The 19,043-nt window shown below is 45.8% G+C and overlaps 1 protein-coding gene across 2 annotated transcripts in view; it reads left to right on the top strand.

Annotated features, from left to right (window-relative positions):
• Positions 1-19,043, top strand: part of PARVG (parvin gamma) — an 85,608-nt gene that overhangs the window by 58,732 nt on the left and 7,833 nt on the right. For both annotated transcript variants that reach the window (XM_073621938.1, XM_073621939.1), the window contains 2 exons: positions 7,800-7,868; positions 10,104-10,205. In XM_073621938.1, the coding sequence (XP_073478039.1) occupies positions 7,800-7,868; positions 10,104-10,205 (171 nt within the window). The remainder of the gene's footprint in view (positions 1-7,799; positions 7,869-10,103; positions 10,206-19,043) is intronic.

Raw genomic sequence — 19,043 nt, 5'->3', positions numbered from 1 at the left:
GGGACTCGAACGTTCGAAATCAAAAGTGCTCATTTTAAAGGCTAATTTGCATGGTATTGTCCTAAAAAGGGTTTGGGGACCCGGGTCCTACCCCAGGGGACATGTATCAATGCAAAAAAAACTTTTAAAAACGGCCGTTTTTTCGGGAGCAGTGATTTTAATGATGCTTAAAGTAAAAAAACAAAAGTGAAATATTCCTTTAAATATCGTACCTGGGGGGTGTCTATAGTATGCCTGTAAAGTGACGCGTGTTTCCCATGTTTAGAACAGTCCCTGCACCAAATGTCATTTTTAAAGGAAAAAATCTCATTTAAAACTGCTTGCGGGTTTAATGTCATGTCGGGTCATGGCAATATGGATGAAAATCAGTGAGACAAACGGCATGGGTACCCCCCAGTCCATTACCAGTCCCTTTGGGTCTTGTATGGATATTAAGGGGAACCCCGCACCCAAATTAAAATAAGGAAAGGTGTGGGGCCACCAGGCCCTATATACTCTGAACAGCAGTATACAGGCGGTGCAAACAAGACAGGGACTGTAGGTTTGTTGTTAAGTAGAATCTGTTTGTAATTTTGAACATTTTTAACGTGTTTAGCTCCAGCCAAAAAATCTTTTCTAAGCTTTTTGGAAAACATAGGGAAGGGTTATCACCCCTGTGACATTTGTTTTGCTGTCTTTCCTCCTCTTCAGAAGATTTCACCTCACTTTTTTGTCCCAATGAAAAATGTTTTTTGAAAATTTGGGTTTTTTTGTGGAACAAGGATTGGAAAGCATCAGTGGAAAGGAGAACTTGTTTTCCCATATTAACTCTTACAGGAGAGAATTTCCCTTCCTAGGGGTAGATTTCATCTCACTTCCTGTTGTCTCCTTCCGTTTACAAGTAGGAGTCGTTTGTAAGTTAGATGTTTGAAAGTAGGGTCCTGCCCTATATACTCAGCAGAAATTTGGGCCTTAGGTGTTGCTGTGGCCACAACACTGTAAGCCCTCACAGGGCCCTGCTGTGAAATATTAGATCAAGAATTGTAATTACATGCCCCTGTTGAACAGGAGCTGAAAAATTAGGCCTTAGGCACTGGTGCTGGTGCCACAACACTGCAACCCCTCACAGACACTCTAGTTGGAACGCAGGAACGAGCCCTGCTGCAAATTATTGCTTCAAAAATTGTAATTACACGCCCCTGTTAGACAGGGGCAGAAAAATTGGGCCTTAGGCACTGGTGCTGGTGCCACAACACTGCAACCCCTCACAGACACTCTAGTTGGAACGCAGGAACGAGTCCTGCTGCAAAGTATTGCATCAAAAATTGTAATTACACGCCCCTGTTAGACAGGGGCAGAAAAATTGGGCCCTAGGCACTGGTGCTGGTGCCACAACACTGCAACCCCTCACAGACACTCTAGTTGGAATGCAGGAACGAGCCCTGCTGCAAAGTATTACATCAAAAATTGTAATTACACGCCCCTGTTAAACAGGGGCTGAAAAATTGTGCCTTAGGCACTGGTGGTGGCGCCCAGAACCAAAAATGTTCTTACAAGCTATCAGCGTGATGATTGAGGAGGAAGAGGATAATTACTCAGGGATAGTCACTCAGCATCAGCATAGGCAGTCTTTGAAGGGATCTGAGATTTCAAAAAAAATTATTCGGTTACATCAGCATCAGGTGCTTGGTAGCTGGTGGTGATCCAAGACTCATTCATTTTTATGAAGGTCAGCCGATCGACCGAGTCGGTGGACAGACGCACCCTGTGATCGGTTACCACGCCTCCAGCAGCACTGAATGTGCGTTCCGAAAGAACGCTGGATGCAGGACAGGCCAGTAGCTCAATTGCATACTGTGCAAGCTCTGGCCAGTGATCCATCCTCAAGACCCAGTAACCCAGAGGATTTTCGGTGGGAAAGGTGTCCAAGTCTGATCTTGCCCCTAGGTATTCCTGCACCATGTAAAACAGACGCTGGCGATGGTTGCTGGAACCGATCATACCTTGGGGCTGCGGACCAAAAAATTGTCTGAACGCATCGGTCAGACGGCCACCTTCTCCACCGCTCCTTCTTTGACTGACCGAAGCCTCAGCAACACGTTGTCCAGAAACAGGAGTTTGTAACCTCCCAGTCTCTGGGAACGCGTTGCACAGACCTTTCTGCAAGGCCTCCCGAAGATGTTTCATCCTCTGCTCCCTCTGCGATGGCAAGATAAGGTCCGCAACCTTACCCTTGTAACGTGGATCAAGGAGGGTTGCCAGCCAGTATTGGTCCTTCTCCTTGATACCACGAATACGAGGATCCTTACGCAGGCTTTGCAGGATCAGGGAGGCCATGCAGCGTAGGTTTGCTGAGGCATTCGGTCCGGAGTCCTCTGGGTCACTAAGAACGACATGGTCCGCAGCCACCTCCTCCCAGCCACGTACAAGTCCATGTGTTTCTTGGGACTGATCCCTTAAAGACTGCTGCTGATGCTGAGTGCCAGGCTCCACCTCCATACTGACACAATCTTCCTCCTCCTCCTCTTCCTCCTCGTCCTCTTCCTGTGTGATCGGCGGGCACGCAGGAACACTGTCTGGATAAAGGGGGCCTTGAGAGCTAAGGAAGTCCTCCTCTTCCTGCCTCTGTTCTGCCTCAAGTGCCCTGTCCATTATTCCACGCAGCGTGTGCTCCAACAGGTGGACAAGGGGGACAGTGTCACTGATGCATGCACTGTCACTGCTCACCATCCTCGTGGCCTCCTCGAATGGTGACAGGACAGTGCATGCATCCCTGATCATGGCCCACTGGCGTGGGGAAAAAAAACCAAGCTCCCCTGACCCTGTCCTGGTGCCATAGTCGCACAGGTACTCATTGATGGCCCTCTGCTGCGTGTGCAGCCGCTGCAGCATGGCCAACGTTGAGTTCCACCTGGTGGGCATGTCACAGATTAGGCGGTTCTTGGGCAGGTTAAACTCCTTTTGGAGGTCCGTCAGCCGAGCACTGGCATTATATGACCGGCGGAAATGCACACAGACTTTCCTGGCCTGCCTCAGGACATCCTGTAAGCCCGGGTACCTGCCCAAGAACCGCTGCACCACCAAGTTAAGGACGTGAGCCAAACAGGGCACATGGGTCATTTGTCCCTGTCGGAGGGCAGAGAGGAGGTTGGTGCCATTGTCGCAAACCACCATTCCTGCCTTAAGTTGGCGTGGCGTCAACCACCTCTGAACCTGCCCCTGCAGAGCTGACAGAACCTCTGCCCCAGTGTGGCTCCTGTCCCCCAAGCACACCAGCTCAAGCACCGCATGGCATCTTTTGGCCTGCGTACTTGCGTAGCCCCTTGAACGCCTACGGAGCACCGCTGGTTCCGAGGAAGAGGCCATGGAGGAAGAAGAAGAGGAGGGGGTGGAGGAGAGAGGTGTGTCACAATCAGCATTTTGGAGGCGTGGTGGCGGAACAACCTCCAACACTACTGCACCTTGTCCTGCATCCTTCCCAGCTGCCAGCAGAGTCACCCAATGCGCCGTGAAACTTAGGTAACGTCCCTGTCCATGCCTGCTGGACCATGAGTCAGCGGTAATATGCACCTTACCGCTGACCGCCCTGTCCAGCGAGGCATGGACATTGCCTTCCACATGCCGGTAGAGAGCCGGAATCGCCTTCCGTGAGAAAAAGTGGCGTTTGGGTACCTGCCACTGAGGAACCGCACATTCCACAAACTCACGGAAGGGGGCAGAGTCTACCAACTGAAAAGGCAGCAGTTGAAGTGCTAGCAATTTTGCCAAGCTAGCATTCAACCGCTGGGCATGTGGATGGCTGGGAGCAAACTTCTTTCGGCGGTGCAGCAGCTGGGGCAGGGAAATTTGCCTGGTACAATCTGACGTCGGTGTACCAAAAGCAGATTGCCCACAAGTACTTGGTTGTGACACACCTAATTCTACACCTTCATTCCTCTCACTGCAGGTCTCAGAGAGGACTGAAGGTCTAGTGGGGTTGGAAATCTCAGCTGATGAGGAGCAAGGAGAGATCCTCTTTGTTCTTTGGTGTGGGTCTTTTAGATACGCTTGCCAACGAACTGCATGGCAGGTCAACATATGTCTGGTCAAGCATGTGGTACCCAAGCGGGAGATATTTTGGCCACGCGAGATACGCTTGAGACATATGTTACAAATAGCAGCGGTGCGATCTGATGCACTCGTCTCAAAAAAGGCCCACACCAAAGAACTTTTTGAATAACGCGCAGAGACTGCAGCGCCCTGCACATGTGGAGCTTTGGGGTGTGATGCAGTCAATGTGCTGCCCTTAGGCTGGCCCCTGGAGGGCATCCTGCCTCGTTGGTGATGTGCTGCCGCCTCCTCCTCCTCCTCCTCCTCTCTCCTATCAGGCACCCACGTTGAGTCAGTGACCTCATCATCCCCTCCCTCCTCATCACTGGAGCAAACCTGGCAGTATGCTGCAGCAGGGGGAGCATGACTGCCAGATTGCTGTCCTTCTTGGGCACCCCCTCTGTCCGCGCTCATGTTACTGCCTTCATCGAGCTCAGTATCGTCATCAGAGCCTTCCAAACGCTGGGCATCCTCCTGGAGCATGTACCCAACACTGTGGTCAAACAGTTCGAGGGAATCCTCATGAGGACATGGTGGAGCTAGGGAAGGAGTCACTGATGACATTGAGCTGAGGGAAGAGGCCGCTGCTTTGCCAGACAAAGCACCCTGGGCATGGGTGAGAGAGGATGAGGAGGATGAGGACGGCTTGGTCATCCACTCGACCAAGTCTTCCGCATGTTGCGGCTCAACATGGCCAGCTGCCGAAAAAAAGGCCAAGCGTGTCCCATGGCCACGTGCTGATGAGGATGCACCGTCTCCACGACCAGCACTAGACACAGAGCCTGCTTGCCCTCTCTTATTGGCTTGTGACTGTCTGCCTCTCCTTCTTGGCCTTCCAGACATACTAATGGCCTGTAGCTGCACTAAGCTGGGATAGAACACCTGTAATTTTCTTCAAGTAGCTTTATATACTGTAACCAGACAAGCCTGCCTGTCAGTAGGAAGATAACAGGAACGGATCTAGCTGAACACTGTGAGCAGGACGCACTGTACTAAATGTAAATAGTCTAGCTGCCTGACCGTGGTACTAATAGGATCAAATAGAACACCTGTAATTTTCTTCAGGTAGCTTTATATACTGTAACCAGACAAGCCTGCCTGTCAGTAGGAAGATAACAGGAACGGATCTAGCTGTACACTGTGAGCAGGACGCACTGTACTAAATGTAAATAGTCTAGCTGCCTGACCGTGGTACTAATAGGATCAAATAGAACACCTGTAATTTTCTTCAGGTAGCTTTATATACTGTAACCAGACAAGCCTGCCTGTCAGTAGGAAGATAACAGGAACGGATCTAGCTGTACACTGTGAGCAGGACGCACTGTACTAAATGTAAATAGTCTAGCTGCCTGACCGTGGTACTAATAGGATCAAATAGAACACCTGTAATTTTCTTCAGGTAGCTTTATATACTGTAACCAGACAAGCCTGCCTGTCAGTAGGAAGATAACAGGAACGGATCTAGCTGTACACTGTGAGCAGGACGCACTGTACTAAATGTAAATAGTCTAGCTGCCTGACCGTGGTACTAATAGGATCAAATAGAACACCTGTAATTTTCTTCAGGTAGCTTTATATACTGTAACCAGACAAGCCTGCCTGTCAGTAGGAAGATAACAGGAACGGATCTAGCTGAACACTGTGAGCAGGACGCACTGTACTAAATGTAAATAGTCTAGCTGCCTGACCGTGGTACTAATAGGATCAAATAGAACACCTGTAATTTTCTTCAGGTAGCTTTATATACTGTAACCAGACAAGCCTGCCGGTCAGTAGGAATTTAACAGGAACGGATCTAGCTGAACACTGTGAGCAGGACGCACTGCACTAAATGTAAATAGCAGGAACGGATCTAGCTGAACACTGTGAGCAGGACGCACTGCACTAAATGTAAATAGTCTAGAAGATAACAGGAACGGATCTAGCTGAACACTGTGAGCAGGACGCACTGCACTAAATGTAAATAGTCTAGAAGATAACAGGAACGGATCTAGCTGAACACTGTGAGCAGGACGCACTGCACTAAATGTAAATAGCAGGAACGGCTCTAGCTGAACACTGTGCGCAGGACGCACTGCACTAAATGTAAATAGCAGGAACGGATCTAGCTGAACACTGTGAGCAGGACGCACTGCACTAAATGTAAATAGCAGGAACGGATCTAGCTGAACACTGTGAGCAGGACGCACTGCACTAAATGTAAATAGCAGGAACGGATCTAGCTGAACACTGTGAGCAGGACGCACTGCACTAAATGTAAATAGCAGGAACGGATCTAGCTGAACACTGTGAGCAGGACGCACTGCACTAAATGTAAATTGCAGGAACGGATCTAGCTGAACACTGTGAGCAGGACGCACTGCACTAAATGTAAATAGTCTAGAAGATAACAGGAACGGATCTAGCTGAACACTGTGAGCAGGACGCACTGCACTAAATGTAAATAGCAGGAACGGATCTAGCTGAACACTGTGAGCAGGACGCACTGCACTAAATGTAAATAGCAGGAACGGATCTAGCTGAACACTGTGAGCAGGACGCACTGCACTAAATGTAAATAGCAGGAACGGATCTAGCTGAACACTGTGAGCAGGACGCACTGCACTAAATGTAAATTGCAGGAACGGATCTAGCTGAACACTGTGAGCAGGACGCACTGCACTAAATGTAAATAGTCTAGAAGATAACAGGAACGGATCTAGCTGAACACTGTGAGCAGGACGCACTGCACTAAATGTAAATAGCAGGAACGGATCTAGCTGAACACTGTGAGCAGGACGCACTGCATTAAATGTAAATAGTCTAGATAGAAGATAACAGGAACGGATCTAGCTAAACTGAATACAGTGTATATATATATATGCAACACCTGGGATGCATATATATACACAATACACTGTAAGTGCAGCTAACTGACTGACTGTTCTGCCTAATCTATCTAACTCAAATCAAATGACACTGTCTCTCTCTCTCTCTATCTCTCAGCACACCGGAACACACACTACACAGGGCCGCCGTGCAGGCGGCCTTATATAGTGTGGGGTGTGTACTAAATCCCCTGAGCCATAATTGGCCAAAGCCACCCTGGCTTTGGCCAATTACAGCTCTCTCTACTGACAGCGCTGTGATTGGCCAAGCATGCGGGTCATAGTGCATGCTTGGCCAATCATCAGCCAGCAATGCACTGCGATGCCGCAGTGAATTATGGGCCGTGACGCGCCACACGAATTTAGCGCGAACGGCCCATAACGTTCGCAATTCGGCGAACGATCGAACAGCCGATGTTCGAGTCGAACATGGGTTCGACTCGAACACGAAGCTCATCCCTAGTAGATTCCAATAGACACAAAATTAATAGTAGACTCCACTGGACACAAAGTCATCAATAGACTGTACAGGACACAAAGTTATCAGTATACTCCAAACAACATAAGGTATTAGTAGACTCCATTGGACATAAAGCTATTAGTAGGCTATACTGGTTGATTGATACTAAAATGATTGAAAAGTCAAAGAATTACTTGACCCAGGATCACTAACCTCTATTTTCTACCCCTCATCAAACAGCAATGTATACATGCATGGTACCAGCTGTGGTTCTACAATACTGCCTGCTAATATACTGAATACATTTGCAGAAGAGAATGTTCTAGCTAAACAGTTACAGTAATCTCACAATAAAATATTTATTAGTATTCATCTAAGGACATGTTTCTCTTGCTTCCCTACAGGCTATTGTGAATTTTGTGAATAAACAGCTAGTAAACCTGAGTCTTACTGTGACTGACTTGGACTCCCAGGTAAAGACCAATGTCTTCTTGATCTCCTCTTTCCGTTTTTCTTTTTCACAGAAATTGACCAAAAAAATGTTTTAGCTAACTGTAGTTTTAAATATAGACTAAGATTTGCTGCTAGACTAGAAAGATGTAAGCAGTAGCTCTAGCAATTCAGAATATTTTGTAATACCTATATTACAAACAACTTCAGAATTTGTCATAAGATATTTGAAATAAGGTTGTGTACTGTTAAAGAAAATGGCTCTGTACCTTGCAAAAGACGTGAGCCACAACAGGAGCATCTCCCTGCTAAAATTCCTGTGGGATTCATAAAACCGATTAAAGTAGAAATGAGAGGCAATTTTTCTTTTCATTTTGAATAGAGTATGGAAGAGTCATAACCCCTGTCAGGTGTTTCCTTTTTGCCATCTGTGTCCCATTTGGAGGATTTCCCTTCACTCCCTGTCCTAAAGCCACAACTGGAAGTGAAATAAAAATCCACCAAAGTGAGGAAAATACCTGGTAGTCACCAGAACTAGTCTTCTTATTGGAAGATTCCCCTCCATTCATGTTCTGGTGACCACTTAATGGATATGTTTACTTTTGCAGGTAAAAAAATGTGCACTTATTTTTTCTGGAGCCTGTAAAGCTTTGCATCAGTGATCAGCAGATCAAGCAGATACACTGATAGGAAAAATCTATGAACTACCACAGCGCTCCACAGTGTATGAATGATGTGGGCGGAGCGCCATAAGGTCGCGCGGTTTTCAAAAAGTGACAGCTAGTGCGTGGAACTTCTCCCCATACTGCTGTCACAGAGGAGGGGAAATCTGGCAGCGCCTGCAGCAGGGGGAATATGTAACATGCTCTCAAAGGTGTACTTATCCTTTAAGTTCGGTGCGAACAGTCATCAGGAGTACTAGGGTGAATTTATTTATTGGGGATACAGACAGCAAAATTAACCAGGCAGGTGTTCTAATCCCTCTCCCTCTATATATCAGTTACAATTTCATGATTTAACCAACCGAAAGTTACATTTTTAGAGGTATATACGTGGCATGACGGGTATGCTTTAAACAAGGACTGTTTTCAACAAAGATCTTTAAATATTAAACATGAATAGGTTTATCTAGGATTCTGGAGCTGCAAATTAGTTATTTGTCTGTGCCTAGCTTGGTTTGGGATTATTGGTAGAGTGAGGTCTGTGTTGTGTTGTGTCTGTGCCTGCCCCCACCACCAACTATGCCATACTGAGAAGTAATTGTGGCTTCTGGTTTTGTGTATCCTTCCATGTGTGAGGCTGATAAAGCCTAGTACGCACTACAATTTTTTCATTCAAACTGACAGCTCCGATCAGAGCCGCTGTGCTAACAATCCAATGTTAATACAGCAATCTCCCCTCCTGTGCTATTTTGATCTGACAGGGAGACAGCCCCCCCCCCCCCCCGCCAGAACACTCCGGTCAGTGATCTCAGCCATTGGCTGAGATCGCAGATCGGAAGATATTTTTTTGGTCATGACCCTTTGACAGAAGCCGAACGTCCGGCTTCTCTCTGACGAGCTGCAGTGCACACAGGCTGAATGTCACCTGTCATTCTGCCCGTGTGTACTAGGCTTAAAGTGGATGTAAACCCTTACATATACCCAGTGAAGTGAACAGCCCCAGATGATACACAGAGATGAAACAAATCTCCCTACATAAGTTTTATATGTATATCTGCTGTCTTCAGCTTTATATATTCTTTAGAAAGTGCAGATCGTGTTAGGAGATTTTCTCTTCTTGTTCAGCACTGGAAGTGAAGTTTGGGCATACAGCCAAGTCAGCTGATTGGAGGAAAAACACACACCCCCTCTCCTCATAGGCAGAACCTTGCAGAACTGTTTTGTGAATAGTTCAGCTGTCTGCTTATCTATCTATAGCAACCTCCCACGACACAAATTTCAGGCTGGTTTTATCTCAATTGACAGAGAACTTGTCAGAAGTTATCAGGCTGATAACAGAAGAACGGAGCAGGAGAAAGCCAGGGGACTTAGTGCTTTGGAGAGAGATAAGAAAACACTGCAGATATATGTGCCCAGCTCAAATTTCATGGATTGGGTTTACATCCACTATAAAGGAATGGGCGTGCAGAAAATGGCAGGTATTTTATTTTTTACAGAAATAGTTTTTCCAAAATAACATGGTTATGTTATGGTTAATGTAGATACACCAAAACCCTTCTGTAACTACATATATTTTGGTCATATTTTGTTCTATAGTTTGCTGATGGGGTCATTTTGTTGCTGTTAATTGGACAAGTGGAAGGCTATTTTATACCTCTGTCAACATTCTTCCTGTGTCCGGGATCAACAGAAAACAAGGTGAGTTACCGAATGAATATTCCCAGCTATAGACCTATTTTACTAACTACAGATACAGTTATTCTGTATCTGTAGTGTATATAGCCGCATACTAACACATTATGAGAGACTTACCTTAAAGTGTTACCAAACCCATAACAGTGGAATCATTCTGTATATGCAGTAAAGTATGCTTGTTATACTCACTGTGGAAGCTAAGGGGTTAATCCTCCGCATTGTGTAAAAAAAGGCTGTTTGTTCCTGTCTTCTCTGATCCTTCCCTTCTTTCACTGTCCCCAATCCATCTCCTGATAAAACAGAACCTTTGGAGTCACTCTGCACATGCTCAGTTTAATGTGCATTGCTAGAGGTTTTTTCTTTTTCTTGGGAGGGTGCATGTGATCAGTACAGGGCCAATCAGCACTGTCCAGACAGAGGGTCAGGTGTCCTGCAGCCTCATACGACAGCCAGAATAGAATGAAAATGCCTCTTACAAGCTTTAACCAGACACTAATAGAAGTCAAAAGACTGCTTGAACTGCCTATGAGAAAAGGTATTTAGCAGTTTATATTTACTAAAATAATTGCATTTCCATGTTCTGTGTACTGTGGGAGACCAGATATAGTGAATACAAAGTCCTGGGTTTAGTAACACTTTAAAATAAAGCCCTCCAGCAGTGTGCTGTCACTACTGACATGGCTTCCATCTTCACTCGGTCTTCCTTCTGGGTTTGCGGGCTCCAGCTGTTTGAATGACCGAACTGCTGTGACCTCACTCCCGTGCGTGCACATGGGTGTCAGGGTCTGCGGCACAGAGCTCTCAGTGGACGGAGCTCAGTGTGCATGCATTGGTGACGTCACCAGCTGCTACTAATATAAATAGCTCCTAAACGGTGCACACTCAGGAGATGTTTACTGTGTCTCCTAAGCCTATAATAAGGCTTACCTGTAGGTAAAAATCACTCAGGTAGCTTTACCACGGCTTTAAAATATTGCATAAATATTGTTAAAGTGTATGTTACCCTAAATATTTTTTTTCTATGTGTGTTTTCACACAAGTGTATTTTTTTATATTCTAGTCTCATTTTATGTACTTCTCCCATCTGAAGTACTTGGTTAATCCTACCAGTCACCTATCATCCTTGCTCTAAACTAACCACACAAATCTCAGAAGCTGATCTCTGCCTGCTTGGTCAGTTTATATGCTTTGGCTGGCCATTCAGAGGTACAGGACTTTGTGCAGACACACAGCATGCCTTTATTGGGTAGTCACCATGTCCCCCAGCCAATCACAGTTTGCTGTTATGGATGATATGTTTCTTTAAATGCAACTCTATGGTTCATCTCTGTTGTACTTCTTCCTGTGTGGTGTTTTCCTGTTCCTGCTGCCTCTTACAGTACAATGGCTTGTGCTGTCTCTTTACATATATCACATCAAACATGGTGTCAGAAGATTTCTGGATCCATGCTCTTTCTACACACTTGATGCTGAGAGCCTGCTAGCCTTGATGTGAGTGTTCTTGGAACTGATTGTGCCTCCTAACAATTGCAGTCCTGTCCTGGATGCTGAGTATTTGCAGCAAGGAAAACGGCATCATGGCAGCTAACAGCATTCCACTGCCTGACGCAATGAGGGTGAGTAGAGATGTCAGCAGTAACTGGGACAATTTCAGGGCAGAGTTTGAGGACTACTCCTTAGCCACAGGGTTAAATGAGAAGTCTGCAGCAGTGCAAGCAGCCACACTGAGCAGGGTGATGGGCAGTGAATGCCTCCATGTTTACAAGCATAATCTGAACCTCACAGAGGAGCAAAAGAGTGACGCCAAAACCATTCTGGGTGCATTAGAAGCGTAATGCCATATATGAAAGATATATATTTGGCTGCTGTAAACAAGAAGACTGTGAATCAATAGACAGGTTTGTCACACGGCTAAGAGAAAAAGCTGCAAGCTGTGAGTATGGCTCTCTGAGAGATGAACTTATTCGTGATAAAATAGTTTTGGGTATCACCAGTGAAAGCACACGCCGCCACCTATTGAAGAAACATGATTTAGATCTACAAACAGCAATTGAGATATGTCGCACTGCAGAACTTACTGATAAACGCATGAAAGCTATGAAGCAGGATAAACTGACTGACAATATCAATGCAGCCTCTAAACAGCAGCAAAGCTTCAAAAACCACCAGCATACGTTTCAGCACAAGGGTCACCTACACAACTCACCTGGGAGGAAGCCTGCATCATGCAAGTATTGTGACAATGTGCATGTACGTGAGAAAGAAAAGTGTCCTGCGTATGGGAAAATCTGTACTGCATGTGGTAAAACAAATTACTTTGCAAGAGTGTGTCTCTCCAGTAAAATGGAAGCAAGGAAGCTGCACACAATTGAGCAAATGTCAGATCCTGAGGACGCACACCTGCTTAGCACTGATATGGTTTACTCCTCAGAATGCATTGGTGCTGTAATCACAAAGGGTAAAAAATGGTTTGTAAACCTCAGATTAAACAATATAATCCAACCCTGCCAGCTGGACTCGGGGGGGGGGGGGGGGGCAACGTGTGATGTCATGAGTATAAAGGACAAAATAAAACTGGCACCCAGAGCACCCCTTCAGCCTAGTAGCACCAAACTAAAGTTGTATTCAGGGGAACTAATGGAATCATTGGGGCTATTCCAAACAGAATGCTGCATACGTGATTTTATACACAAACTGAACTTTGAGATTGTTGACGCCGATCAGAAACCGCTATTATCGGGTTCAACATGTGAGCGCCTTGGACTGATGCTGTTCACCATTCCTGCTGAGCTACATAATGTTGATAATCAGCCTGCAAAATCTCTGATTAGGCCACTCACAAAACGGCAAATTCTTCATGTCTACAGTGATGTGTTTGAGGGCCCGATTGTGTCTGTTGCAGGAGAGGTTCGTTTTGAACTTGATCCTACCATTCAACCTGTACAATGTGCCCCACGCAATGTGCCTATCGCCATTAAGCCACAGGTTAAAGCTCAATTAGATAAATATGAAGCTGAGGGTCATCTAACTTACAGTATCAGAGCCTACAGATTGGATCAGTAACATGGTTGTTATCAGAAAGCCTGAGAAGATCAGAATATGCATTGATCCCAAGTTTCTGAATATGGCCCTGAAACGATCACACTACTTAATGCCAACACTTGATGATATTTTGCACAAACTACCTAAAGCACATGTCTTCACGCTTGTTGATGCTAGAGATGCCTTTTTACAGTGCAAACTAGATGAAAAAAGTAGCTACATGACCACGTTCTGGACTCCTTGGGGCAGAAAGAGATGGCTCAAGCTACCATTTGAAGTCTCTGTAGCACCTGAGGTATACCAGCGTAAGCAGCATGAACTATTAGGTGGTCTTCACGGAATTGAGCCAATAGCTGATGACATTCTTATAGTTGGCTGTGGTAATACAGATGAGGAGGCTGAGCATGACCATGATGAAAAGTTAATAGCGCTACTGGATCGTTGTAGGCAGGTGATGCTGAGGCTTAGTGTAAAGAAATTGCAGTTCAAGGTGGAAGAAGTCTGTTTCCATGGACATATCCTGTCTTCACAAGGATTAAAATCTGACCCGGATAAGATTAAAGCAATTGTGGACATGCCACAGTCTGCTGATGCCAAAGCAGTACTGAGATTTATTGGCTTTGTTACATACCTAGCAAAATTCCTGCCATACTTATCTGAGGTGTGTGAGCCATTAAGGTGACTTCTGGACAAAGATGCAGTTTGGCACTGGCTTCCCAAGCATGACCGGGCAGTAGAGGATATAAAACGCTTGGTCACCTCCCGCCAGTGTTAAAATACTATGATGTCGCAAAGTCTGTTACGATACGAAGTGACTCCAGTAAAAATGGTCTAGGTTGTTGCCTTTTGCAGAAAGGTCAGCCAGTTGCATATGCGTCCAGAGCTCTTTCCTCAGCTGAGCAAAATTATGCTCAAATTGAGAAGGAATGTTTAAGCATTGTATTTGCTTGTCAGCGTTTCCATCATTATCTTTATGGACGGAATTCAATTACAGCTGAAACTGATCACAAACCTCTGATAGCCATATTCAAAAAGCCCCTTTTGTGTGCTCCCAAGCGTTTGCAGAGCATGATGCTTACTTTGCAGCATTACAACCTCAATGTTGTCTACAAGCCAGGATGTGAAATGTATATCAGTGATACCCTGAGCAGAGCTACGTCAGATAATGTGGCACCTGGAGGTGAGCATGAGCATCGTACAATTTGTCTGCTGCAACAGGCACAAAATTTCTTTACTGATATCAATCAAACAGACTATCTTAATGTCACAGATCAGCAACTACATCAACTCATACAGCACACTAACAGTGATGCAACTTTACAAACTTTTTTTTGTAAAAGTTGTCTATTTTGAATGGGTGGCCAGATGAAAAAGAGGCCGTACCTGGAATTGTAAGGGAATACTGGTCCTTTAGAGATGAGATCAGCATACAAAATGTTATCTTGTACAAAAGTCCAAGGGTCATCGTGCCAAAGTCACTGAGAGCAGAGATGTTATTACGCATACACTCCAGCCATATTGGTGGTGAAGCATGCTACAGACAAGCTTGTGATACTCTTTACTGGCCAACATGCATGGTGAAATCAAAGACTTTGTCAGTAATTGTCCCACCTGCAATGAATATGCTCACTTACAACAAAAAGAAACCATGATGTCACATGAGATACCTACACGTCCGTGGCAGATTATCAGTATGGACTTATTTAACTACGCAGGCAAGAAATACCTGCTATTAGTCGATCATTATTCAGGCTTCTGGGAAATAGACCTTCCTCCCAACTTATCCACTGAAGCTACAATTAAGAGGTGCAAGGCTCAGTTTGCACATCATGGCCAACCAGATACAGTGATCTCCGACAATGGTTTGCAAGCCTACAATTAAGAAAATTTGCCACTGAATGGGAGTTTGAGCATGTTACTACCTCACCACGTCATCCACAGGCTAATGGCAAAGCTGAATCAGCTGTAAAGATTGTTAAAAATATATGCAAGAAAGTGATGGTAAAGACCCATGGAAGGTCATTTTACATTGGAGAAACACTCCGACTGAAGGTATGGATAGTAGTCTGATGTCAAGGAGATTAAAGACCTTTTTACCAGTAGCAAATTGGCTGCTTGAACCCTCTGTCATACAAGGTGTTACAGAAAAGTTAAGGATTAAGAGACAAGTGTCAAAGGCACGATATGACACTTCGGCCAGAGATTTGCTAGAATTGAATATTGGGGAACGATATTGGGAAATATTGTGAAAATATTACCTGGAGATCGAACAGGCCGTTGGAGGAACTCTATCGCCGCAATTGAGTGGATTCGAGAGTGGCAGAGCAGCCTGAATCTCAGTATCCCGTTGATAGATCGGAGATCGCCCAGTATCACAAGGACATACTCACCCATTGACAGTGAGGCATGTACAGTGACAATGCCTCATACCAACGGCAATGACAGTTCTTTGCAAGCAAGTATATCCGACAGCTGTCAAGCGCAGAGCATGTCAGTACGTGATGAAAGGGGGCCCAGTAACTTCAGAGAGGTCTAAAGGAATCCTTGTACAAGGGCCAGTCTTCACCCGTAGTGGTAGATATCAAAAACTACCTATGAGACTTAACCTATAGAATGTGTTATTGCTGTGTTTCTTTTGAATTTCACAATGTTCATTTATTAACACTAAAAGGGGGAGATGTTATGGATGATATGTTTCTTTAAATGCAACTCTATGGTTCAACTCTGTTGTACTTCTTCCTGTGTGGTGTTTTCCTGTTCCTGCTGCCTCTTTCAGTAAACATGGCTTCTGTACAGTAATGGCTTGTGCTGTCTCTTTACAAATATCACATGAAACACTTGCCTCTGGCACCCACCCCCTCCCAATCACAGCCTGCCTCTTAATCGCTCCCCCGCCTCAAGCACAGCCTGCATCTTGCCGCTGGCTGAACAGACTATGGATTCAGGCACACTGGGTGTCTGCACAGTGTCCTGTAACCCTTCCCCCTCATTATGAGGAAGATGAGATACTTGACGTTTACTTTTTAATCTTGTAAAAAAGATCATTTCTGAAACTAAGCAAAAGCAGCTATATGGCCTGCAAAGTTTAACTATTAGAAAGTGTCTATAACATTTTATGTTCACAACTAAAGGAGAAGTACAGCCAAAGCTCGTTTGGCTGTACTTGTCCTATGGATCACAGGAGTGCAGTTAGTTTTGCACTCCGGTGACCCGTTTTCAGCAGAGAGAGGGCTGAAGTCCGCTCTCTGCTGACGTCACAAAATCGGTCCAGGCACCGCGTCATCACAACCATGGAGTCAGGATCCACCCTGATCCCTGGACTGGCGAGCTGCTGAGAGCCTGATCCGGCCGCTCCCGCCCCCTCCACAGCCCAGCGCTCCAGTGAGCGAGGAGGGGGCAGAGCAGAGAGCTGGGACTGACAGCAGCTCTCTGCTCGGGGAACTGTGAGAACCGAGTGGTCGGCGGTCTTCGATCGCTCGGTTCTTAGTGTTAGAAGTGCCGGGGGACAGATTCAGTATCTGACTGAAGCTGCACCCACCTAGGTTAGTATGGATAAAAAAACCCCAAAAAAACAAACAAGTTTAACTTGTCCAGTAGACAATGCACAAATGCTTAAAGATCCAACAGATAAAAAGTTGGAATTCTTGTTAAAATCCTCTTTTTCCTTGGCAGGTGTGGTTACTCAACCTGCAGTTGCAGCAATAGGCATCTGTCAGTCACTAAGGGACCAGTTTAGACAGGCCCTTAAAGAGGTCCCTACACACAGGCCCACGATTTGGCCGAACTATCAATGGCGCTATATTTTGTCATAGACGCCATGAAAGACTCTATTCACCAGGCGTCCCACCTTGAGCTTGTGCTGGTACACATGTGTAGGACCCTGTGGTAGAAAAAAATAAAAAAATTTTTTGGTCAACCAAAGCACCTTACAAAAGGCTTCTGACTAGTTTCCCTTTTCATAGGGATCGACTATTTGGGGAGGATTTGGTCAAACATCCAAATGATTTCTAGTGGGAAAGGTACTCTTTTGCCCAAAAGAAATTATAAACGTCCTTCATTTAAACTGACTCCTTCCCCCGCGCCAGGGGCATCTGCCTCTAGGCAGTGGCGACGGCTTCCACCGTCGGACTCTAGAGGAAAGCCTCAGGGTCAGGCCCAGGCACAGAAAATTCAGTCCCTGTATACATGACTGAAAATGCTTTTTCCTCCGCCCTACAGGGCTTAGAAGGAAAATTAGCGACTTTAATCGCATCCGCTATCCAAAAGGATAGGAAGTGTGTTAGATCCCCCTTCCCCACCTTAGACCCCTTATCAAGGGAACAGTGGGTAGAGGATGAGGGATTACCCTCAGATGATCAGGAAGAAAGGTATATCGATTGCTCCTCTGTGGAGGAAACAACGGTAGATGATCCTTTTTCAGCCTCGCAATCTGAGAGATTGCAGGTACAATCTCTTACAGAGATGATTCTTGCCTCTTTCAAGCTACCTCTAGCAGAGTCAGCTGATAGTTCTATTTCTTCTTTAGGTTCCTTAAATCCTTCACAGCCTTTTCAGGCGTTTCCTGTACATGCACAGAAGAGCAAGGTTTGGGGTTTTATTCAACAGACCCATTCTAGATCTAAAGAATCTAAATCCGTTCCTGACGATCTGCTCCTTTCAATGGAGTTGATCAGGTTAGTAGTTTCTATCCTACAAGGAGGAGAACTTCTGGCGTCTATCGACATCAGGGATGCATATCTGCATGTCCCTACATTTTCCGCTCACCAAAGGTCTTTGCGGTTCAAAGTAGAACAACAGCATTTCAGTTTGTAGCCTTGCCCTTCGGGCCAGCTTCAGCATCCCGAGTGTTCACAAAAGTGCTGGCCCCACCTCTAGCCAGGTTAAGGGCACAGGGCATAACAGTCTTGGCGTACCTAGACGATCTATTGCTCATAGACCAATCGATGGCTCGTTTGGAGCAAAGTGTATGCATTACAACAAATTACCTAAAAAAATTGGGTTGGATTCTCAACCTAGAGAAGTCTTCCTTAATACCGTTAAATAAGCTAGAGTATTTTGGTCTGATCATAGATTCAGCCCAGAAAAAGGTGTTCTTGCCTAAGGCAAAAATCAACTCCATACGAGAGCTGGTGCGGATGGTCAGGTCGAAAGGAAATCCCCCAATTCGCCTTTGCATGAGGTTGTTAGAAAAGATGGTGGCTTAATTCAAAGCAGTCCCCTATGCCCAGTTCCATTCGAGACTGTTGCAAAGCAGTATCCTGTCTGCTTGGAACAAAACGATCCAAGCTTTGGACTTGCCAATGTGGCTGTCCCCAAGGGTGTTCCAGAGCCTCAGTTGGTTACTAACCCAGAATCTGCTGAAAGGAAAATCCTTCAGACCAATTATCTGGAAAGTAGTAACGACAGATGCCAGCCTTTCAGGCTGGGGAGCAGTACTAGAGAAGACGACTGTCTAGGGCATCGGTTCTCAACCTGGGGGTCGCGACCCCCTGGGGGGTCGATTGCCGATTCTCCAGGGGGTCGCGGATGCTGGCCGAGATGCTGCCTGAGATGCTGGCCGAGACGGACCCGAAGTTACTGCCGGAGTCCGTCCGTCTCGGCCAGCGAGATGTCACTTCCTGCACAGGAGAGACTGCACGGAAGTGACGTTCCGTCGCCGCCATCTTGGTACTCTCGTCCACAGTAATGCTTAGACTTAGAAGTCGGCAAGCGGACATCTTGTTACACCCACCGAAGTCCGCTTGCTGTGGATGAGTGTACCAAGAGGGAGGCAACGACACACCTGAAGAAGAACACCTG

Source organism: Aquarana catesbeiana, linkage group LG03 (genome assembly GCF_042186555.1).
Source record: "Aquarana catesbeiana isolate 2022-GZ linkage group LG03, ASM4218655v1, whole genome shotgun sequence".
In the NCBI taxonomy this organism is placed as follows: domain Eukaryota; kingdom Metazoa; phylum Chordata; class Amphibia; order Anura; family Ranidae; genus Aquarana; species Aquarana catesbeiana.
The sequence above is the reverse complement of the archived record's forward strand: the minus strand, read 5'-3'. Positions and strand labels throughout refer to the sequence as shown.